At 39.8% G+C, this 24,299-nt stretch overlaps 1 protein-coding gene across 1 annotated transcript in view; it reads left to right on the top strand.

Annotated features, from left to right (window-relative positions):
* FRAS1 (Fraser extracellular matrix complex subunit 1) overlaps positions 1–24,299 on the top strand; it is a 269,028-nt gene that overhangs the window by 180,917 nt on the left and 63,812 nt on the right. Inside the window, exons 33-44 of the mRNA XM_018557898.1 lie at positions 1,445–1,477; positions 3,139–3,270; positions 4,686–4,811; positions 6,060–6,307; positions 7,944–8,095; positions 9,193–9,370; positions 10,920–11,052; positions 16,529–16,719; positions 18,300–18,453; positions 19,086–19,349; positions 21,570–21,758; positions 22,590–22,709. Coding sequence (XP_018413400.1) covers positions 1,445–1,477; positions 3,139–3,270; positions 4,686–4,811; positions 6,060–6,307; positions 7,944–8,095; positions 9,193–9,370; positions 10,920–11,052; positions 16,529–16,719; positions 18,300–18,453; positions 19,086–19,349; positions 21,570–21,758; positions 22,590–22,709 — 1,920 coding nt within the window. The remainder of the gene's footprint in view (positions 1–1,444; positions 1,478–3,138; positions 3,271–4,685; positions 4,812–6,059; positions 6,308–7,943; positions 8,096–9,192; positions 9,371–10,919; positions 11,053–16,528; positions 16,720–18,299; positions 18,454–19,085; positions 19,350–21,569; positions 21,759–22,589; positions 22,710–24,299) is intronic.

Genomic DNA, 24,299 nt, shown 5'->3' with positions numbered 1-24,299 from the left:
GCAATAACTGCTGGGAAACCCATCTCATCACTGTTTACTAAATGCAATGATGTGATCAATCAACACTGGAGGGAACTTCTCACATATTCCTACTATTAGTGTACAACATTACTATTCAAGCAGTTAATGTGGGCCTCAGTCTCCATGCAGATTCCTTATTAAATATTCCACACTTGTAAAAGAAGAGATTGATTTTCAAAACCCAGACTAATTACTTTTTTGTAGTTATTTGCGTTTTCAAAGTCTAAGGTGGTTTTTCACAAAGCTGCAGCTGAGTGAATAACCCAGCCGAAGTGAAGTGAGCCGAACGCTGTTCAGCTATTCACTTCTGGCTTGATTTCAGCCGTACATTGGCTGCCTTCGGCTGCACTTCGGTCAGCCGAACATGCTGAGCCGAAGTGCAGAAGGATCAGCTGAGCCGAAGCTCTGGCAGCTCACTCATTGGCGTTCGCCCCTATTCTCATAGGGGCCGAATGGCAGTGAGTGGATAGGTGTATGCCGCAGAGCGGCATTCGGCTCCGCTATTCCGCTGGGTACCTCCATGGTACCGTGCAGAATAGAAAATCAGTCAAAAGAGTTTTAAAAAAAAGTTGAAAAAATATTTTTCAAATGTAAACAAATAGTAAAAGTAAAAAATAAAGATATTTAAAAAACTAATTGGGTGGAGCTAGCAGTGATAGCTAGCTCCGTCCAACTGTTTCCTATTGGCTGGCACCTGCTAGAGTCTTCTAGCAAGTGCCGACCAATGAACAACAACTGGGCAGAGCCGGCCGTGACATTGTTATTGTTATTGTTTAGTGACAGATCAGCGTCCCCAGGTCATTTGGGGATGCTGATCTGTCATTCCAACTAGGCGGGGGCAGGCCGTTCGCCCCACTTTGGCTGTCACTTAGCATATGCCTTCGGCTTGGCTGAGCCGCTCGGCCGCCTTTGGCCTCTGTATGGGGTATAATGAATAGCCCGTACAGCAGCCCTTCGGTTCGACTGAACCGAAGGACTCCAGCTGCCGAAGAGAGCCGAAGGATTAGCCGAAGATACGGCTGCATCCTTCGGCTCCTTCATGAATAACCCTGTAAATCTTTGCCGAATAACCTTTAAAGAAGCAAATCACTGAGAAATGTTTTTTTTTAGTTATTGGACTGATAAATATGAAGACATTTGCATGGAGACTGGTGTATGCCATGAGATCTTAGAAGGTACCATTTCAGGCTATATCAACCTTTCTCAAGCACTAACGAATCCTGATAGAAGCTGAAAGGTGTGCTGTAAGCTGTTATGTAAAAACAAATGGACTACTCCCGTTATTGCAGTGAAGCCTCATACTCTTTGTTTATTTCTGCTATTGCTTTTATTTCACATAATTGTATAACATATCCTCTATTTTTTACTTCTACATGTCATCTCAAATCCATCATTTGTAATGTTTGTGTTTTGTATATTGTAGGTCTCCCAGAGACTGTCAATTTCTTCTTTACAGGTAATTAGAATAGTGCACAATTATTGTAAAATAAAGCTCAATTTACAAAGCTTTAACACAGATACCTTGTTTCAGCAATGTGATTGTCTTTTTCACACCCCTTTTGAATTCAGCTGAAAATAACTGTAACTTATTTAAAACTAAGAATCCTTATCCTGGTGTTTTAGGGCCTGTTCACACGACGTCCGTTTTGTGTGCTGACCGACTCCGTACGCTGCTGCACTCAAAATGCATCCCAATGTATCCCTATGTGTTTTATGGGCTCCAGTTCTCACGTGCGCAGTCCGTTCAGCTTACGACAGAAAAAATACTGCATGTCACATTTTGTCCGGTCCGGAAACGGTCCGGAAACGCACGAAACGCAACGAAAACGGAAACGCAACGCAATGCAGCTAAGGGGGAAAAAATAAAAAATTGTATTCTTGCTCCACTTATTATGATGTCATCAATGTTGACAAAAAATTAACTGTCAGCATCCGGACCGAAAACGCATTAAAAACGCGTCAAAAACGCACTGCATCAGCAGCTCCACGTCTGCTGATCAGGACCTGATCTCATGTGAACAGGCCCTTAGCTGTGTGAATTGAGTCTATGCTGTCTGAAATACACAGAGGGGAATTTATAAAAACTGGAGCACACAAAATCTGGAGCAGTTGTCCATGGCAACCAATCAGCTTCTCTCTTCAGTTTGTTCAGTTAAGATTTGAAAATGATAGAGAAAGAGAGAAGCTGATTGGTCGCTATGCACAGCTGCTCCAGATTTTGTCTGCTCCGGTTATGATGAATTCCCCTCTGTTATTAGTGAAGAAATAAACTGTTGCCAGAAACTCTTACAGTAGGAATAACAAGTTTTTTTTTATGATAGATGTATGAGAGCTGAATCTTAATCTTTACTTTACTTTACTATGTAGTACGATACTGATCTTAACCAAGCATGTTGGATAAGTGCTGAGAAATTTTTGGCTTAATTCTTGTTTGAGGTAAATGACTCACTAGCTAGTTAAGTCAGGATATGATGACAGCCCTGGAACTTGCATCTCGACAAACCAGGTCATGGCAGCTCTCAAATCTCTATCTTTACAAATTTTGTTCAAAGTGTACAGAAAAAAGAAAGTGTCTTTCAAAGTGTACAGAAATACATGACCTAGTTGTGGGGGGGGGAGGGGGGGCGGGCGTCAAACTAATGAGTTAATGGGAAGTCAGGATCTGTCATGGTTAGGGCTGGACTGTGCCTAGAAATATAATGTTAAATATGGGTACCCTCTCTCTGTACACACCTATAGCATTTCTATTCCCCAATGTAATCATTTTGTTAAAGCAATGATTTCATTTACACGCTAAGATTTTCTGTTTATATAGCATTCACAAAATGCAGAGACTATAACCATCCTTAGAAATATAGGAACGTAGTTATAATATATTTTCTGCCTGAAATGTATGCTTAGTCTCGGTTTAATACCAGTGTCACTTTTAAATGTCATGTATTGAAATTTGTTATTGCTAGAAGCAGTAAAATAAAATATAAAAAAACAGTGTTTTGCAGTGTTAACCAGAATGAATTATGTTTTTCTGTGCTGTGATATTATAAATTAAGTGAGATAGTCTGACATTTGTATCGTGTATTAAATCTTTTAAATTATGTTACATGTTCTTCCCTTCAGTTTCAGACGGAGAGTTTACTACAGCCGAGATGCCATTTACTATCCATTTGTTTTCAAATGATCAGCAACCTCCGGTGTTCCAGATCACTGCTCCTTTTCTTGAGGTCACACAAGGAGGAAGAACTCCTATTGGTTAGAGATAAACATTTTTTTTTTTCAAAACTCTTTTACTTCCTATCTGATGTGTGCTTAGCCTGACAGCAGAGACACAAATATATTCAGCCAGATAGAAAAATTTCATAACAAATATAATTACCTCTGTGTGTCACAGACTCTTGATAACCGTACAGAGTATATTAAAGTAAGTAAAAGTAATGGAAAGGAAATTGAGACTGGCCATCACATAGATTCAAGCCGACATTTTCTATTGCAGGGACGGAAATGAAAGCCATAACTTGATGTTTGTCTGTTTTACTTTATACTGTTTTGTACGTATGAGGGTGACATTTCTTCCTTGAAGAAGTGAATTCACTTTGTACATCATGCCGATTGTTGGCTGTCCCCCTGATTCTTGTTTGGGTTATTTTTATTTTTTACTTATTCTATGAGTACATGTATAGTTTCTATACATGTACTCATGTATAGACTCTGTTAGCCAAACATACCTTTGCACAAGTGTGATGTCTTTGAACCCCCTTCCTGTCACCAATAGCCTTTGATAGCTATCACAGTCATACTTCTATTCATCTCTAGATGGAATGAAAGGTTCTGCATAACACACTTGTCTCAGTTCACTCCCAGACATAATGAACACAAAATGCAGACAGTTGTATTTTGTATCAATGAATGTTAGGGATGCACCGATACCGAGTATTTGCGGGAGTACTCGTACTCGATCCCAAAAAAACGGTAGCGGTGCATCTCTAATGAATGTGATGTCCAGTGCTTACACACTGTTTATCATGCAGTAATCTCTGTTCCTTACAGACTGGAAAAAATTAGCGCAACAATACCTGCTTTGTTTTTCCCCTCTCTTTTTACAATAAAGTGATTATTCAAATCCTGTATGCATGACAGGTTTGTATGAAGATGGACAGCAGACCAGTAATCTATTTTGATACACTATAGGGCATGACCCCAGCTAATCTGAAATGACTACATTCTATATTATAATATAATGAAAGAAGATAGGGTTTTAAAAAAACAGAGGAAAGAAACTGTATGATTGCTGTGGAAATGCACAGACTAACAGTTCACTAGAAATTACAACACATTGGAGCAGGACAAGGTTTCTATCACTAGGTTCTGTAGGCACACAGCCTTTGGTGCTCAATGTATCTCTCCTCCTTTAAGAACACCTTATTGTTCATGAACTGTCTTGGAATATTTTGAAAAGTTGCAGTTGAGCTTATATTAGATTACTTTATTTCTGCTTGGAAAAAAAATGTGACCAATAACTATACGGGCATAGCACTACTGTATCCAATAGTAAACACAGCCCTGTATAAAAGGCTTTGCAGTCAAAATTAATTACCATCATTTAATTTGTAAATGCAGGAAATGTAAATATGACATTATTACATTAGACCAATGTCCATATTACATAGGCATGCAGCTAACAGTGAGTGACACTGACACTGCCCCAGAAGATCTCTTGTATGAACTCGTGGAGTCACCTCGCTATGGCGTTCTTATGAAGTCAGAAGATGGTATACAAACCCCTATGAGTGCAGGTAAGGCTGCAAAATATATTGCATTGCATGTTTTATCTTTTAATGGGATTGCTGGACTACATTGTTACACAGTTTGCCTCTGCCTTCCAGGTGTGGAACGCTGTGCAACATCATGATATAGAATTTTAGAATTCATTGTAAAGAGAGATTGTCCTGAATTTGTGAGAAGATCACTAATGCTTGGGTTAGTTCTGCAGGACAGTCAGTGGTACATCTCAGGTAGGACTGACTGGTCTCCCATACAACTTAGCTTGAATCTGTGCATTTAAACTGCTGATAAGCTGATAAGCAGACCTGCAAAGGTTAACTTGTCGCGTTGGCCCTCCCCTAGTGCCCTTGGTATTACTAATGCAAATAAGTAAATAACAGAGAGAGTCATTATTTTTAGGCCATTGTAGATACGACTTAGGATGCAGAAGGGCTAAATCATTCTCGAGTATAGAAACGGTAAAGATAAGTATGGGACTAAAACTATGGAGTCTAATCACAAAACTGCCGTAGGCAGCCGAGTGAATAACCGACCCGAAGTGAAGGGAGCCGAACGCTGTTCGGCTATTCACTTCAGGCATGTACGGCTGATTTCAGCCATACACCGACTGAAATCAGCCATACATTGGCTTGCAGCGGCTGTGTTCGGGTCGGCCGTACATGCTCAGCATGTTCGGTCGACCCAAAGTGCAGAAGAAGGCTGCCGAACCACCGGCAGGCTACTCGCTGCTGTTCAGCCTATTCTCATAGATACCGAACAGCAGTGAGTGAATAGCCGGCTATTCTGCTCGTTACCTCTGTGGTACCGAGCAGAATAGAAAAACAGTTAAAAAAAGTAGAAAAAAAAATAGAAAACAATTGAAATGAAGCAGATAGCAGAGGAAGCTATAGCTTCTTTGCTATCTGCAACCTGGTAACCAGGGATGCTTATCTGTCTCTCCAAGTGGCCGGAGCCAGCCGTGAGATGACTTCGGCTCGACTGAGGTGCTCAACCAACTTCGGGAGCTGTACGGGCTATAGTGATTAGCCCTTACAGCAGCCCTTCGGTTCTACTGAACCGAAAGTGGTTCTGGGGCCGAAGCTAGCTGAAGGATCAGCCGAAGCTACGGCTAGATCCTTCGGCAGCTTTGTGAATAGACCCCTATGTACTGCTACATCTCAATGACTCAAACATACCCTGTTAAAATTAAATTTCGCTTGTGTTCACAAAAACATTTAGATTACATTGCATATAATTTTACCATTCTTCATGCTTTTTAGGTGACACATTTACATACGAAGATGTCAACAGAAATGCATTACAGTATGTACACGATGGTTCCGCAACTACAGAAGACAGCATGGAGATAGCAGTCACTGATGGTGTTACCTCCACCACAACTCTTGTGAAAATTGTTGTATCGTTGGCAAATGATAATGGGCCTCATCTTGTCCCTGGGTGTCTGTTGTCCATCACTGTGGCTAGCAAAAGTTCTGTCATCATCACAAGGACAAACCTTGCTTACATGGTTAGTTCACTGTCTTTGGTATTTTTTTTTTCTACAAACATTTTTAACAACACCATCATGTTGTTTTTTAAAATGGAACTAAATGTGAATTGTGTTATGTAGGCTTTTGGCTTAATGTGCAAGAATGCACAGCATACTTGTAAATTATGGCAGACTTACCTGCCATGGACCCCTCCAGTGCTGTGACAGCTACTATCCCCCTCAGCAATCAATGATCATCAATTCATCACCACTGCTGATATGCTCACCCAGTCTTCTTCAATGTTTGGCAACTTTGACAATCTGAATTGGCCAGGCCAGAATTTCGTAACTCCCACACAATGGCAAGGTTCATTCATCCCAGGACCCAAGGCATGCAGAAATTGTACACTAAGCTGTGCATGTGTGGTTCAGTGTGCACTTAAAATAACTTTTCTAGTAGACAGAAAATGAGCTTTTATTACTGAATAAACAAATAGTTTCTGCGATAAATCCTACCTGTCAGTATTTTTTTAAATCTGCCTTTAGTTCCACGTTAAGATTGCAAGCTGAGAATCTTTTGAGATATTAGAATCTTCCAAGTACTATGCAGAATATAGGCTGATTCATAAGACAATACAAATGTAACTATTTCCTATATCAACTAGTAATATCCTTTACTGATTTTATATAATGCTACTTAGGGGAAAAGAGCTAAGATATAATTGTTTTGATGAGTGATATCCCTCTTTTACTTTTCTCCATTTTGTTATAAATCAGTCCTAGTATATTATTTTGTAGTCCATTTTCCTTGTTTTTTGGCTCCACATAGTAACCGCTTGGGAAGTAATCTGCAAAGATTTTGAGAGAGAAAGTAAGCAATGATAAACTGCATAGTTGATGTTGGTTGATTTCAGGCTATTATTTATGACAGGCAGAAATGTGTTTGAGGCAGAGGCCGCAAACCAGAAGTAATTTAATCTGCTGATATTAAAGTGGTTTTGTTTGCTTTTAAAAGTGTTTGCCTTGTTATTTTAAAAGTGAAAATTCTATCATAGCTGTCACTAAAGCATACCTGTATGTCTTTATTTGTAAAGAAAATGACAAGCTTAAGCCAACAAACAGAAAATAGATTTTAAAAGATAATAAAGGCAATAACAATATTTATGACATTGTATCACCTCATTGTTTCACTCTAACACACGGACCTAATTTGCTGATTCAAGTAACTTTCGTTCCCCAATGTGACAAAAAGTAATGCGCCACTGGGGACTTGTTTACCAGAATATCTATATCTCTTTATTAAAGTGCAAAACAAGCAGGCAGCAGCAAAGGTAAAGTGCTAATGCTCCATATAAAATTGCAACGCTTTGAGCCACTAAATAGACTCTTTTTCAAACATAGAGAACTCCATGCTTGAAAAAGAGCCTGTTTAGTGGCTCAGACCTAAACAAATAATCTAACACTTCCTTTTCCATCCCAAAAAATAAGGTCAAGGTTAGGAAGCTGACTGCCCATGCTTTTCAAGGGGATTGCTTTATCTCTGTGTCTTAAAATGCGAAAACTGACTTGCAAGAAAATGATGTAGCAAACAGTTAATTTGAGGAGAGCAAGTAAGCATTTTGTTGAAGTAAATGCAAACATAGTGTAAAGGAAGTTGTTTTTTTTTCCCAAACAGGATAAAAACTCTCACGATTCCAAAATCCGAATCCAGTTGATTTCTCTTCCAATGTATGGTGTTCTTACGAAGGCTAAGTCAGGACAAGCAACAGAAGAGCTTTCAGAGTTCTCCTTTTTTACCATGGAGGATATCAACAACAGAAAGATCAAGTAAGTTGCTTGTTACATGTTGTGTATGATTAAATCGGACAACTCTGACAACATTTTTATTAACCCTAGCAGTGGGGCTACCCCCACAAGAGACTAAAATAGGGACTAAATTAAAAAACACCCATTGGTACAAGGAAATTCACATTACATTATTTCTATGCTTATTTTTACTTTTTCTTTGTTTGTCTTTAACCCTTTGCTGATATTTTGTATTTAGTGGAATGCAATATTTGGAAAAAAACTAAGCGTTTTGTCCAAATGCCCTGGCCCGTAACCTTAACATAACTGTAGCACTTAACCCTCCCAGCAGCTAAACCGTAAAACTTCATATAACCTCAAAATGAACTGTGGAGGTAGCGGTTCTTCAGGCCCTCTCCTTGTCCTGCAGTCCCCCAGCACCTTCCCAGAACCCCTTTCAGAACAGAATCTCAATCTCCAGCTGCATGCAGCTGGCAGATCAAGGCCCCGCCCACACAGGATCACCGGCTGCAAGGCCAAAGTCCTTTCCTCACACATCTCCAGTAGCATGCTTAGGCAGCCTTTAGCCAGAAAGCTGTAAAACTTCATATAACTACAAAATTAACTGCGAATGAAGGAACCCCATGCAGCCCCTCTTGCAGGCCACGCCTCTCCGTCCAGCTGTTTGATGACAGAAGGAGCCTGTGACTCCTTTGCCATCAGCATCCTCCCCCCGCAACCAGGAAGTTCGAGGAAACAGAGGATCGCTTCGGGACCAGCGGCAGGGACGAGCGTAGCTGACAGGTAATTGTGGGGGGGGACTGGGGGAGAAAAATTTTACTGGTTCGTTTTAACCGAGAATGCATCAAGGTAAAAAATGCTTAAACTTTAATACTATGTTAACCAATCCTCACCATAATTTTAAGATTTGAGCTAACACTGAATTAACCTATAATGCTCATTAAAGACTGCGCACTTACCTTATTGGTCTTAAAAGTGTCCTGTGCCAAATCATTACAGTCCAAAATTTTTTTACTATTCTGTTACAAAAAGAAGCAATGCATAATATTCAGATGAAGTTTTTCCTGTCTTGAAAGTCTTTGCTCTCTATTAACATTGTTTCTCTTTATCTGATATAGGTATTCTACAATTACAGAAACAGATGACCAGGCGCTTACTGACTTCTTCCATTTCACTGTCTACAATGCGGAAAATGACCGTCTGGACAATCAGATCTTTACAATTATTATTACAGCTGTTGAAAGAAATCTTCCTATCATTAGTTCTAGAGAGCTGATCTCTTTTAGTACCCTGAAGGTATGCATATGATAAAGTTATATAACATATTTGATACTAACCCCTTCAAAACAGAGCTCTTTTATTGTCTTGTTTACCAGAGCAGATCTTTCCAGAGGTCATTCATCATTACATTTTTCTGGTCTAAGGCACAAAATAGCAATCTTTTTCTCTCAGATTGTAGAAATGGAGGTGGCCACAGAAATAAGTCTAACAAAGAGGAACTCTTGGTGATCTTTCTTATTGACTTGGCCGATTATATTTTTAAAGCATTGCTTTGACTCCCTGCATGACTCACTGAAAGGATGTTTGAATTCCTTGCTTTGCAGCATTTGAAAAGGTTCTTTATGGCCATACTTTAAAGCAGATGCAGTTCTTTTTTTTGTAAAGAAGCAGAGCTTTTTTAAGCAATCACCGTTATAGGACAATTATCAGAAGCCTTGAACCAGTGTTACTGGCCCCTCTCTATGGCTATGAACAGCAGCTTGGTTACAGCATTGGAAAAAGTATTACAAACGTTTTAAAGCTAATGTGTGTAGAACTACAAAATGGAATGTGTGGCAGGTGCAGGCATATACATTCAACCACAGACCTAAACCCTGATACAGAAGGCAAGAATTCTACTACTGGCTGTTGTCAAAGGGGTTAAAAGCAGAAGATTTTAGAACTACAATTTCTTACTTGGCATAAAAACATGCGACAAATGTACACACTTTTGGGCCACTTAAACTATGAGCATAGCAAGTTTGATCTATATATCTAAGCTTGGCACGCATACTTGGAAGCCAAATTACTGCATTATTTTCAAGGAAAAGTTTAGTAACAAGTTTTGAGATAATGAGCCTGATTTATTATAGTAATTGAGAATATTCACACAATAAATTGTGTAAAGAATAATTTCAGTTATCCAATCATCTGTAGATGAAGTTAGTAATTTGCTTTTCACATGATTGGATAGTTGAAGTGAATAGTTAAACAATCTATTATGTGAAGATTCTTAACTCCCCTAGGAAATCAGCCTCAAGATATTAGTCACATAGGTGTCTTTGTTTTAATAAGTCGGTCGACTTACAGACTTGCATTTTGAGGGGGAAACATGATTGAGCAGCGCTGCAAAGCTGCAAGCAGAGTCTGCATACTGTATATAAGGAGCATATTGGATTTTCCCCGTGTACACATATGATTACAATCTATATATAGTTACAAGGTTTTTTTAAAACATTACCACATATTAATACGTGTATTAATATGTACGTGTATATAAAAAAAAATTTAAGTATGTACATGTAAGCGAAAACTCCGATCTTCGGATTTAACTTCATAGAACATTGTCCATATTTAATTTAACCTGTAAATTATTCTGTGCTGGTAATACTATTGGACAATATTATTGTTTACTTTCCATCGCTATTCCTTAGCTTTATTTTACATGCAGGATGGCTCATAACCACCTTTCATTTCAACTCTCACATCTTGGTAAATGTCTCATTCTTATGTTGTGGTATTTATAGCTGGGAAAGCACGTTGATCTATTTATTAGCAAAGTAACTGTATGTGATCTAATGTGCAGGTGGAAGAAGGAGGGCGAATTCTTCTGTCATCACGTGACTTGTTGCCCCTAGACCCTGTAACATTAGGACCTCGACTCAGGATTCATATAGTCACTGGTCCGAAGTTTGGCTATCTTGAGAACATCAAAAATGGTAATTTTTGTTCCTAGTTTGTAAGTACTGAAACTAGATGGAGATGCATATTTCATTCTTATCAGTATGGGTCTATCCCATGTTTCCTTTATGAAAGTGCCTAAGGGTAATCCTTAACTTGATTTGTGTATTGCAACATCTTTATTAGGCTGATGTGTACATATTCTTGATGTAGTAGCACTTTGGTTAAATAAATTATATCTTCTATGAAAGGTTGTTCTAGACCCGCCTGAGGCAACATATTCCTCTTGTGACATGTGCCAGCTTTGAGAATGAGCTGAGTACTGAGAAATGTATTTTATGGTAGGGAGATCTGTATGCTGCATTGGTAAACTCACTGTGAGATTCGCCTTGTTTGATAATGCACAACTTTCAAAAGAATTAAGAGAGAGGTTGGAATACAGTGATATATATTGCTCGCTCTTTCCTCTTCTCAGCGTGTTCATTGTCAGCATATGTAAAATGCAGAACATCTGAAAGGTTGTCCCTCTCTCTCTTAGTCTAACTTCTGTAGCAGTGGACAAGGGGATGATAACAAGTCAAATTCAGGTACTTGCACTAGCTGTAATAAAAATACATTTAATTATTTTAAATGCATACATAACTGCTTTTATTGCAGCAAGTCCATTCAAAACCAATAATTCGCCTAAGGGTAGTGTAGGGATTACTTCATCCTCCATGTTTTTGTACCTCCTGGCGCAGCGCATGGACAATCTTGTCCGCCATGGAGTCCATGTCCTGCCTGGTGGGGAGATGTGAAAGGATGGAGCGCCAATCCCCCTGCGGCTCATCCCGGACCTCTGACATAGGTGAGGCAGACTGAGAGGATTCCCCATATGCAAGCACCGGCGTAGAAATCGGGGATGGCGGAGGGCTCGGAGCGGTCACCGGTTTGTCAGCGGGGACTGATGTCAGCCAGCCGTATCGGGTGTTGGAAGCCGGGCCCACTATGAGAACCGTCGGGGTGCAGAGCTCCTCAAACTCGTGTCCTTACACCGCCATGTCCAAGCCACGCCCCATCCTCCATGTTTTTAAATCTCTCAGGGATTCCAGCAAGTACTGCCTGCTGAATTTCCAGGCTCTGCCTCTTTACCTTGATCAATAGGAAGTCAAGCAAGAGAATATTCTCTTGCTACTTTCTCTGTAATACAAAATAAATATGAAATTCAGACGCAACAATGGCAATGGCAGTTGGGGGATACGGCAAAACACATGCAAACGTCTTCTCAACTGATGTCCCAAGAGATAAAATGCTAGTGTATAAATTGATCCACAATTCCATAAAAACTGAAATATATATTTGAAAGGTTAGTAAAAGCAAAGTGATATTTTAGTTATAAGTGAAGCCTGCTACACTGAATCAGCCCCACTGCAAAAATTCTGAACACCTGGGAATTGTAGTTGTTTTCATCTATGTTTGGGTGTATAATAAGTAGCTCCAGCTGCATTCTCACTAATATGTATTAAAAATGTGGGTGGGAACCACTCATAAATAACCACAGTAGGTATGCAGACTCAGGTACTGAAGAACAATGATCTCACAAATTGTCACATTATTAAATTCATCATCTGCCAAAACTCAAAATATTAGTTTTGTGAGAATCTGCCCTTTACTTTCTATAAGATCTGTCTCTGGCCATTTACCAGAAATGGAGGGGATCCAATAGGCATCAAACAGGGAACATGGAGTAGATGCAGGATCATATTAACATAGTGTTCATATTTTTTTTTTGCTTAGCTTAGTGAATGAGGTGAAGCTAAGTGAAAATTCACATTGCAAAGAACACCCAATTATGTGCAGGGAATTGTTTTTTTAAAAACAGGATTTTATCCCACATGATTAGAGAGTAGAAGTCAGCACAGCTCTAACTTATTCACTAAGTTAAGTGAAAATCTGGTAAATATGTTTACTGCTTTAGTAAATCAACCCAACTGTCTGCACCCAACTCTAAAGCATGTCTTGTTTGTACATTTTACTTTATAGGTAATCTCTGTGATGCCTTGAGGTGTCAGTATTTGTAAACACTTTCACTAACGTTGGGTGAACCTTAAGCTGGCCATAAACTGTTTTTTTTTTTTTCCTTCACCTGCAGGTTGAAGGAAAAAATAAAACTGATTCCTCCATCGATGCTTACAAGCAAGTTGATCAAGGAATCCCTGCTGTTTCCTTTGCATTCTGACAGCGGCCTCTGGCAGCACCTCGGCTGTCCGGCTCTGGTCGAACATTTCCCACCAGCTCCTATCAGCTGATCAAGGGATGGCGGCTGGAAAAGGTGCTGACAGCAGCAACCACTGTGCGAATTTCTGCTGGTTTCTAAGAAACCAGCCGAAAATCACATAATGTATGGCCAGCTTTAGTTACTTCCTAAAAGTGCAACACAAACAGCAATTTATTAACAAATGCTAGTCCTTATAGTTACCATGGAAATCATCTCTCTATTAAAATATATGCCCACTGTGCCCAGGATTACAGCATGATGCCAAAATGTCACATCCGGGTTACTTTTCTGCTGCTTAAATGTTCTTTATAAATATAGAAACATATTTGGTTGCAAAAGCGTTTATAACAAAATCTGATGCATATTGTTCTCCTTGACTTAGAAAGCCCAATATAGCATCTAATCCAATCAATAACAACACCAGTTGCCTGTGACAGCCACAGAATATGCAGTAAATCTGTTTAGTCTGTATATAGTCATCCACTGATATGATTTTAGGTTGTAACTGCTTTTGTTTTTCCATGCTGAAAACTATACAGTATAGAGGAATGCACATAAACATAGCTGAGGACCTGGGCATTTCAGCATTTAATGGCATAATAAATAATAAGCATGAATAAATAAGTAATGGCGATAACAGGGCCTAGTGTGTGCATGAGGTGGCTTTGATGGGTATTTGGACTCCTTCATAAATGTCTAAATAAGCTCATCATAGAGTGGACTTACAGTGATAAGACTTTTTGAATCTGTTCAGCAAATGTCATTTACTGTATAAAGATGAAGTCCATGCAGATACAAAAATACCAGTAATAGTTGTTATTTGTAATAGTTGTTATTCGTAAAAGAAAAAAAACTAAATTTCTTTTTACATAGAAATGGCAAAAGAACCGGAACCTATGCGGATATTAGCTTCCTGTAACCATCTGCAGGATTCACACTGTTAAATCTCAATTGCTGGATGAAAAATAAAACCCTGCGGTAGCCTCTCGCCGCACTGAAAATAATTAAATGCTGGTTAAGTCTCGGAGAAAAGTGAAGAGACTGTATTATTTGTCGTAACCCCTGTTCTGGCAGATTCCAGCACACTCCTTTTCTCCCTGAAGCTCCAGACTGTAGGCGGCTCCTTGGTGTCATTAAGTGCAGTGCACAGCTATTAGCCTTGCATTGTATGTGGAGGAGGAGGGCATGCAAAAAAAAGGGAGGTTACCTGACTGGCAAGTCTGCCTGGGTCATAAAAATAAAATTGCAAATCATTTGGCAGGTAAAATAATTCCTTTGTACAGTATGTATTTCAAATGTGTATTTAGCTCTTTGTGTGGATTTCAGTTTTAACCTCACTGCAAAAGGGCCCCATCTGTGCATTTAAATCTTAAGGCTGATCTTCTATGGAACAGCTTTTGGTAGTGATGCCAGAAATGTAATCCTTAGTTACAATGCATGTTATGGGAGTGATTGTTGAGTGAATGGGTATTTCAATAACGAGCACTTCTTACGCTGGGTTCACACCTTAGCGTATTGGAAACTCACGTTTGCTGCGCGTTACTTTCCATGCGGTTTTGCAGTAAAAGAAACGCGCGGCAAACGCGAGTTTCCGAGGGGGTATCCGGCTGTATCCTTATGGATACAGCGGGATACGCACGTTAATACGCCCCAAAGAAGCTCCTGTACTTCTTTGGGCGTATGGCGTTTTACCGCGCGATCCTACGCGCGGTAAAACGCGCAGGTGAGAACCATGCCCATAGGCAAACATAGGTTTTCACCTGTTGCGCGTTTTACCGCGCAAACGCTCAGGTGTGAACCGTGCCTTATACTTCTCAACAAGATCTGCTTAGGTTGGGAAATTTGCTATTGTTTTCTGCATATTATATTATATTATATTATTATTATTATATTTAGGCAAAGTAGAAGTTGCATGGCCATATTACCATAAAACCCTTATGTAGGTTATTTCCTTATAATAATATATTCTGTTCTGAATCTTTTACAGTAAACTCTTCTGAACTTCAGGCATAAATAAAAAAGAATGTAGTTATTTATACCATAACAAAATAATTAAACCTGGCTTAAACCCTCATGGTTTACTACTCTAATGCAATCAGGCTAAATATACAGCAATCAATCTGCTGTTCTTTTCTTTTTTTTTTCCATTTCTGTGGGCTACAGCTAGTGCTTAAAGGAGAACTATGAGGTGAGTGATTTTTACTCAACCTCATAGTTCAAGCCGACGTGTGACAATGAAACTGTCACACGTCGGCTCAATAGATCGGGAAGTGAGCGAACACATACCGTCGCTTGCTCACTTCTCGATCATGCCCCTGCAGAGAGCCGTGACTGTCACTCACGGCTCCCTGCAGGGATTCCCCCCATCCCCGCTCCGATCCTCCAGCGCTGACTGGCGGAACGGACGGGGGAGGGGCGGGTACAGCTGGCTCTGCCTCTAGATAGGCAAAGTCAGCTGTCACTCAGCTTGGTGGATCTCGAAAGTAATGTCGGAATCCGTCCCGGCTGCGGTGGTCTCAGTAACCGTGAGCTGTAGCTCGCGATATACTGAGCTTTGGGTCACGGGAGGACGCTAGTATATGTCCTCCCGTGACCCTTAGGAGAACTATGGGGAAAAACACTTACCCCATAGTTCTCTTTTAACCCCATGACCCCATTAACACTGCAGCATACAACACTGCTGGTCAAGGAGCAAAAGCACTGTTGGGTAGGGTGGGGGCATGTCAGACTGCTGGAGCACCAGGCCACTGCTTTTTGTGTGAGAGCAGCGGTCCGACTCTCCCACATTCTGCCAGGCCAGGGTAATTTAACAGCAGTGTCAGAAAAATAAAGGAAACGCAGATTTTAGTACTGTAGATGCAGACTGGCTGCAATTCAGTAGTAAATCACGAGGGTTCAATTGGGTTTTTAACTTGTTTTTAAATGTGGCTATCTTAAAGTTCTGAATTCAGAACAGACTGCGAGAGGGGTTGCAAGCACTTGTAGTCAACCAGGCTCTGCTGCATGCAGCTGTGCTGACAGGGAAAATGCAGACAGAAAGAGAGACCAGCGTGAGCAAAGGGATGACTTCATCCATCTACTGCCCTTGACCAATCAGAAAACTAGGGGCATAATCTTGAATTCTAAAATAAGCTGTGTTGCTGCAGTGGAAGTTAAGGCAATGATACTGTATGTTGTTGACAGTTTGCATTCATACAGTATGTAAAGCATGTGTTTAGAATTCAGCTTTAAATAAAATGCTGCAATCTCTTTTACAGGGGGTCGAACTTCTCTGGGAGGTCAGATGGGCTCAGACTCTTCATTTCCAGTTCAGGATATCATAGAAAACTATATCTATTATGTGCAGAGTGTCCATGACAGTGTGGAGCCAAGTATTGACTACTTTAGTTTCTTTATGACAGATGGAAGCAGCCAGTCTGAGGTTCACAATGTCACCATTACTATAGAGGTTGGTGTTATACTGCTTTTTGTGTAAAATCTTTGTTACACTCTTTTCTAGGGTAATATACACAAAAAACTCTCATCTCAATTAATTATGGCATATAATACAATTTTAGAGATTAAGAGTATATGCTTTAAAGCAGAGATTGTGTACTCAAAACAGCACATTGAGAATGTTTCAGTAGTCTGTTAATCAACATTCCATACCGCAAAACTACTCATCCACTCACTTGTTATCTTTCGTTTTGACTATTGCAACTCCCACCTCATTGGCCTACCTCTACACAGTCTATCCCCCCTTCAGTCTATCATGAATGCTGCTGCCAGACTCTGCAACCCCCCTCTGTCAATCCCTCCACTGGCTTCCAATAGCCCAAAGAATAAAATTCAAAATATTAACAACCACTTACAAAGCCATCCACAACTCAGCCCCCGGCTATATCTCAAACCTTGTCTCAAAGTATCACCCCAACTGTCCCCACCGCTCTTCCAAAGACCTCCTACTCTCTAGCTCCCTCATGAACTCCTCCCATGCTCACCTCCAGGACTTCTCTAGAGTCTCTCTCATCCTCTGGAACTATTTACCCCAACCTTTCCATCTATCTCCCACTCTGACTGCCTTTAGGCGATCCCTTAAGGCTCATCTCTTCAGGGAAGCCTATCCCACCTCAACCTAACCACATTCTCAAACAATTCATCCCCACACAGCTACCTCCTCATGTATCACTTGCCCCTACCTTTTAGATTCTAAGCCCTCACGGGCAGGGTTCTTCTTACCATCTTGTCTTAAATTGTATTGTAACTGTAACGTCTTCCTTATATTGTAAAGCGCTGCTCAAACTGTTGGCGCTATATAAATCCTGTATAATAATAATAATAATAATTCCAACAGGTTTAATCATCCTTAGGGTTCTTATACAGTATGCAGCAGCATGACCTCTGCCCCTAAATTCCTGATTTTGCCCATCTCCACAACAACTTTGCTGAGGTTTTACTCTCTGGCATAGGTTTTTTAATTTGTTTTACTTTTTAGGGGATGTAGCAGGAGTAAGACAAACTGGAGTGAAGGGGCATAACTATAAACTTGGTGATCTTGCCAATAGAGTTAATAAAATATACAAGAGGCCAGTGTGTGTTTCTGCTCCAACATGAACTAACCCTTATAGTACACAAGTGCACACAATAGTATTACTATTTGTACGTTATATGTACATTGTAAGCCGCTGCTGGAGTGGCATGATTCAGCTGCACTATCTATACCCGTCCTAATGGGTATACACTGGCACTGAGTAGTTCACTGAGGTTTTGAAATTTCTGCTGATCATTATAGAAATTCCCAGCATGTACTGGGGACTGATTAGCATTAAAGGCTAGAGTAGTGTGGAAACTTTTGCACTGGTATGATATGCACAATTAAACATTTTAAAACTACTTCTTAAAAGATGCGAGTGACAGACAGTTTTAGATTTTAGTTTTTCCTTTAGACTGTAATATTAATAGTGGGTTTCTGGTGTGTAATGTAATGCTACAGTAGGAATTTGTTCAGTAATTATTTTATCTTTCTCTTTGGTTTTATTTTTATTTTAGGGCAAAAATGATGAACCTCCACAGATATTTTTACTGCCTGTAAGTGTTCAGGATAATGCAGGAGCTGTAATAAGGAACACTTGCCTAAGTGTTCAAGACATAGATACACCAGATAATGAGCTGATTTTCATTGTGACTACAACACCTCTACATGGTAAGCCCAGAGCATAATAATGTATATGTCGCAATCTGTTACTGCTGACTTGCACACTTCTACTGGTATTTAAACCTATTCTTGTGTTATTTATTCATTTTGAAATCTGGTGGCTGGCTATAGTACTGTGACTGTTAGGAAAGTTCTTCTTTGTAACATATTGATAACTACACTTTTTCACTATGCTATAATGGGTGTGTCAATTTTAAAATAGCCATTAACCTAAGCCATGTGGTCATTATTTTTAGGTCTCATTATTATGGCAAATAATTTTTATTATTTTTAATATTAGTGATGTTGATACACCTGGGTATATGTCTAGAAGAATGAAAACTTCACTTGTCAATGTTAAATAGTAACTAAAGCAAGAAAAGCCAATTTAGTACTCCAATATAGAGGATTTAGTGACATATCCCACTTGGTCGTTGCCAATTCTAGTTATTCTGTAACTGAAATGAGGATAAAGCTGACTGTTAAGAAAAGGGTTTCATTTTTCTTTTTAATAAATTGATGGCATTAATAAAATATGTGCATATAATTTATGTTAATTTTTTTGCTTCAGTCAAACTAATGTTATGCCTGTTTTATAAGGATACTTTAGAAATAACTGTTTCTGTGTTGCACTCTCATAGGGCACTTACGAAGGAGGCAGTTCTACTCCGAACCACTGGATAATGGCCGCATCCTGTCTCAAGGTTCCTCCTTTACTTACCAGGATGTGCTGGATGAGCTGATTGTATATATACCAGAGAGTAGAGCAACACATTCAGATGAATTTAGGTTCTCTCTCTCAGATGGCCGATACACTGAGAGTGGAAGACTGCAGTTTACTATTGAGCCACAGAGGAAGGCATCGCCAAGGATGGCAGTAAACAGAGGCTTGCAGATCTCAGCAGGTATGTCAGCTTTTTTTTTTTTAGACATACAGACTTTAAAGTGACACTAAACTCAGGAGTTAAATCTTATAAATGCATTCAAGTAACTTAACTATTAACACAAATGTAACTTATTTGTGTATCACTCAGCTAGAGATCCTCAAATCATCTCTGAATTGGTGCTGACTCTGTCCTTCCTTCAGGAGGGTGCCTACTTTTGTTCCCCATGGTCAGTGTGTGTGTTGTAGAGCACTGCTCTGCCACCGCTCCAATCTCGTTCCTGTGATTAGACTATTATATCAATAGAAATGAGTAAACTAAACGTGAGGTTGTAGTCTATCACATGAGAGAGCTTGAAGCGGTGGCTACTGGATACTTATTATTATGACCATACATTCCAAAATACTTTTCAGTTAAATGTTGTAATGGTTTTAAAGCCCATGACCTGTTCTGGGTAGACACTTTAGGGCTCACCAAGATTACAAGTATGTTGCCAGCGACAATTGTATCCCTTGTACTCACAGTATATCATCAATATGACTGGCAGTGTTAAATATTGTGTTCATGGCTAGTAAGGTAGCTGGTTAAAGATATAACATTGAATCTGGTTGCATTTACATTTCGCAAGAAGAGATTTACTGCTAAGAGATTTACTCTCTTGTGAGTTATGCCTAGTTCAAGTGTAATATAATTATATACACCCTATATGTCTATGCCTGTGGCTTTACCTATAAATTATTTATATATACAACGTGTTCTGGGGTCATAATACCATTACACACTCTATCATGGTGTGTGTCAATTTGCTCTAGTCTTTGACTCTCAACATCAGTCAATTAATGTCCATCAATGTGTGCCAGGATCATTGTGTATTATATTTACCCCTGTAGCAAATTATTAAGGATATTTACGTTTTCCAAAGGACTTTCCTGTAAAAATTAATTAGTCTAAAGTACTTACCATAAAATCTTTTTTTTTTTTTAATCCAAAGAGAGACAGGAATGTAGTAGTTTGGGTTATATGCTGCCACCTATAGGAGGTTGGACACTGGGAAACAGAAAAAGAGTTGAAGGCCAGCCCAGATATAACCCTGGCTCTAACTATCATGCATGAGTAAGCAGTACATAAGGCCAATAAACACGGAGGAGTGGCATGTGTGTCCCTCAGTGGACTTCAATAACATTTTTTTACTGTAAGTACAAAAATCTTATTCAAAAACATCCAAATGCAGTCCAGCACAGTGGTACCCCCAGGCAATGAACTGCTCTGGGGAACCAGAGTAAATTCCCAGACATGAGGACAGCCCTGAGACAGGAGTGCTCACAATGAAAGAGCTTGAGAGACTTAGGGTGCATATCAGGGACCATTAAATCAAAAGGGTTTGCCTGCATGTCTCACCTAAAGTCCAGTACCCCTCTTGGGTACCTTAAGTCCAGTACCCTACTAAAGTACTGTGACTGTTAGGAAAAATTCCTGAAAAAAAAGAAGATCTTTGAAATGCAGCGCAATATGCTCTGCATCAGTAAAGTTTTAAACAGCCCTTGTAAACTACAGTCATCTAAAAACTGCCTCTCCTGAAAACTCTAAATCAGAAATGACAACAGAGGGTGCAGACTGCAGACCCAGTCAGGCTCACTGTCACAGGAGAGTTTGAGACAGACTCTGCCAGGCATGGAGAGGCCTACTCCCTGCGTCAGTCTTCTGAAACTGGGTCTCTTCAGAGGCTGCGCAACGGTTCTGGACCTGGATAGTGTCCCGTAGCTAGCTAACACTGTACTCAAAGGTCTGGAAAGCACTACAATGCAGAGCCCAGTGCTAAAAGGTCACACTCCAAGCCCCTCAATTTTCCAGAACAGCAGTGTCCGAGTTTGGTCTCCGAAGCTGTTGCTGAGGATACACTGATCCAGATAGCTGCTGTTTAAAGACCAGCTCAAGCAGCATTCGTGAAGTGTTGATTAAAATCACAGATACATTATTTACCTTGTACTCTTAAATGGAAAAGGAATAAAATGAAAAAATAAGATTAAAAGGGCATTTTTCAGCAGAGCTGAGAACAGCTCCCAAGGACATTATCCCCCCCCCAAAAAAAAAGAGGCATGATGGTCAAAGGTGGGGTCATATAGGAGCTTGCCTTCAACTTTTTTTCTGTTTGTCAGTGTCCAAACCACTGTAGGTGGCAGCATATAACATTAAGAATAACCAGATAGCTCAGTAAATTCCTTTTTCTGTTTTCCTTTCTAGGTTCTACAGCTACTATAACTGAGAAGAATTTAAAGGGAACTGACATAGATTCAGACTCTGCAAAACTGCGATATGACATTAAGAAAGACCCAGCTGTGGGACAACTGCTGATATCAAAGAACAGTAATCTGCTGCCCATTTCTGTAAAGGGACCAATCACCAGCTTTACTCAGTCCGATATTAATAAAGGTGATAGATCATTAAATATACAGTAACACATTTTATATTCAATTATATCAAAGTTATAATTGTGCACTGATGTAAAACGAGGAGAACAGGTGGCATAAGATATCTTTGGTGTCATGCTGTGGGGGGGAGGGGGGCAGCACAAAGCATTCAAACGTTTCCTTTTTTTATTTCCCTTCTTCTTGCCATCTCTTGGTATTTTTTATTACATTTAGAAAGATACCTGTAGGGGTGTGCTAGGTGTATGTTTATAAATCACAAACTGGTAGCTTCGCTGAGCGCACTTCCAGTAAGCTACAAATATGGCAAATGTTACCCGGTTCTGCATGGAAAATGTTGATAAATGTGCAATGTGTCAAGGCGATTGCACAGCAAATCTTTCATAAACATGCCTGTAGTCTGTTTTCACTCTTGTATAAATAATACAAACACATTGCCTAAAATTATAAGAAAGTGATCATAAATTGTCAACTGGCATTTCAAATTCTGTATGTTGCCTTTCATAATTGGATTTGTTTTCTCCAGAATCCACATTTTTGGGATCACTGTCTGTTATAAAAAGGCATCACTCTTAATTGTTTTTGCAATCTTATGATGAATTTGCCCTTCTTCTTTGATTTTCTCAATCCTTCATCTTGTGACTAATGTTGTCTCATCTGATTTTAAAGTGAATTGTTTTATTAAGGCAGCACATCTGTAAGGCAGTAATGCTGTATTTATCTTGCAGTAATAAAGAAATACAATTGTCTGATGCACACTATGTGCCCAGTGATTACTATGCATATACAGCTACCATACAAATGCTTTAGTTTATTTCTTATTTGTATATTTTAGGATACGTTCAGTACAAGCACAAGAAAGGAGAATCAGGGGGAAGCTTTGCTTTAAAATTTGATGTGGTTGATACAGAAGATAATGCACTGATAGACCAGTCTTTCTATATAAGCATATTGGGTAAGTCACTTTTATATATCCTGTTCTGTCCTATCCTGTTGTCACATATTTTTTTTTTTTTTTTTTTAGCACTTTATAGAGTAGGCAAGGGTTATAGCCTCTACAGGGTTAATTACTGATCACTGTCACTGGGACAGAAAGTGATAGATTTATAATTTTACAGTTGTCACTGTAAGGAAGGGAATTCTTTACTGGAGATATTTGTTCATGTGACAGCAGACTGTGGAGATATTTCCTTGCATTACCGTAAGCTGCATCAGAAAAAAATAATGGATATGTCTGGTTTTTAGTGCACTGGGGTATGATGGCAACCTATTCAATTTTAATAGGCTGCTTTCACACAATGCACGTTAACGTGTGGCATAACACACATTGACAAGTGTCCATGAGAAAGGGCTTTAAAGGAGAGTTATGGGATGAGTAAAAAACTTGCATCTCCATAATTCAAGCCGACCTGTGACACTGAAGCGGTCACAGGTCGGCTCTATTAATCGGGAAGTCGGCAAACACATATCGCTGAATGCTGACTTCCAGATGCTCTCACTGCAAAGAGAGCTGACTCCCAGTCACCACTCCCTGCAGGGATTCCCCCCTCCCGTCTCTGTTTCTCTAGCGCAGACTGGAGGAACGGACTGGGGAGGGGGGCAGGCACAGCTGGCTCTGCCTCTGGAGAGGTAGAGCCAGCTGTCAATCAGCCAGTGGGGTGGTGGATCTTGACAGTATTGTCGGGATCTGTCCCAGCTGAGGCACGGCTCTGCGCTCTCAGCATATAGTGGACAATAGCCCGCTATATACTGAGTTTTGGGTCACCGGAGGATATTAGTATATGCCCTCCTGTGACCCTGAATAGAACTATGGACAAAAAAGATTGGCCCATAGTTATCTTTACAGTGTTTATGTAAATAGCTTTGGACTTCTCTAAGGCCTTGCTCATCTAATGCATTTTACTGGATTTTCAAACAAAAAAGCGTGAATGTGATAATGAACTCTGTTTTCTGTGGATTGCATTCATACCAATGCTTTTACAAAAACATCCTACTTGCCACTGAAGAACACATTGCTACAATCATGTGACACAGTGCCTAAGCTACAGCATATATTATTATATATATGATATGATTACATGCAGTTAGAAAACAATCACTGTCCTTGGACACACCGATTGTGCATCCAGGGATAATGATTGATTCCTAACCACATGTAATCATATCGCATACCATTACATGTGGTGTGCAGGCATTTACATGCAGTGGCTGTCACCTGATCATTAACTTGAATGGGTGACAGTTGCCGCTTTTAAATGCCAGATTAGGGATTCCTGCAGGAAAACACAAATTCCTGACAGGTGTGAATGGGGTGAATACACAAACACACACATAGAGAGATGCATACACACACACAGACTAATACACCCCCCCCTCGTTTCGCCCTCCCCTCTGCAGATAAAATAAAACACACACACAGAATAAGGGCTTGTGCAGACTTGGACAATCCCAGGACCTGAAGAAAGGTACATGTATTTTTTTTTGCGACACACACCACGCGTTTCTTTCAACCACGATTGTGCTGGATTGCATGGGCGGAATCGCA

This window comes from Nanorana parkeri, unplaced genomic scaffold (assembly GCF_000935625.1).
Source record: "Nanorana parkeri isolate BGI_ZX_2015 unplaced genomic scaffold, ASM93562v1 scaffold310, whole genome shotgun sequence".
NCBI lineage: Eukaryota > Metazoa > Chordata > Amphibia > Anura > Dicroglossidae > Nanorana > Nanorana parkeri.
This window is presented reverse-complemented; position numbering and strand designations above follow the sequence as displayed.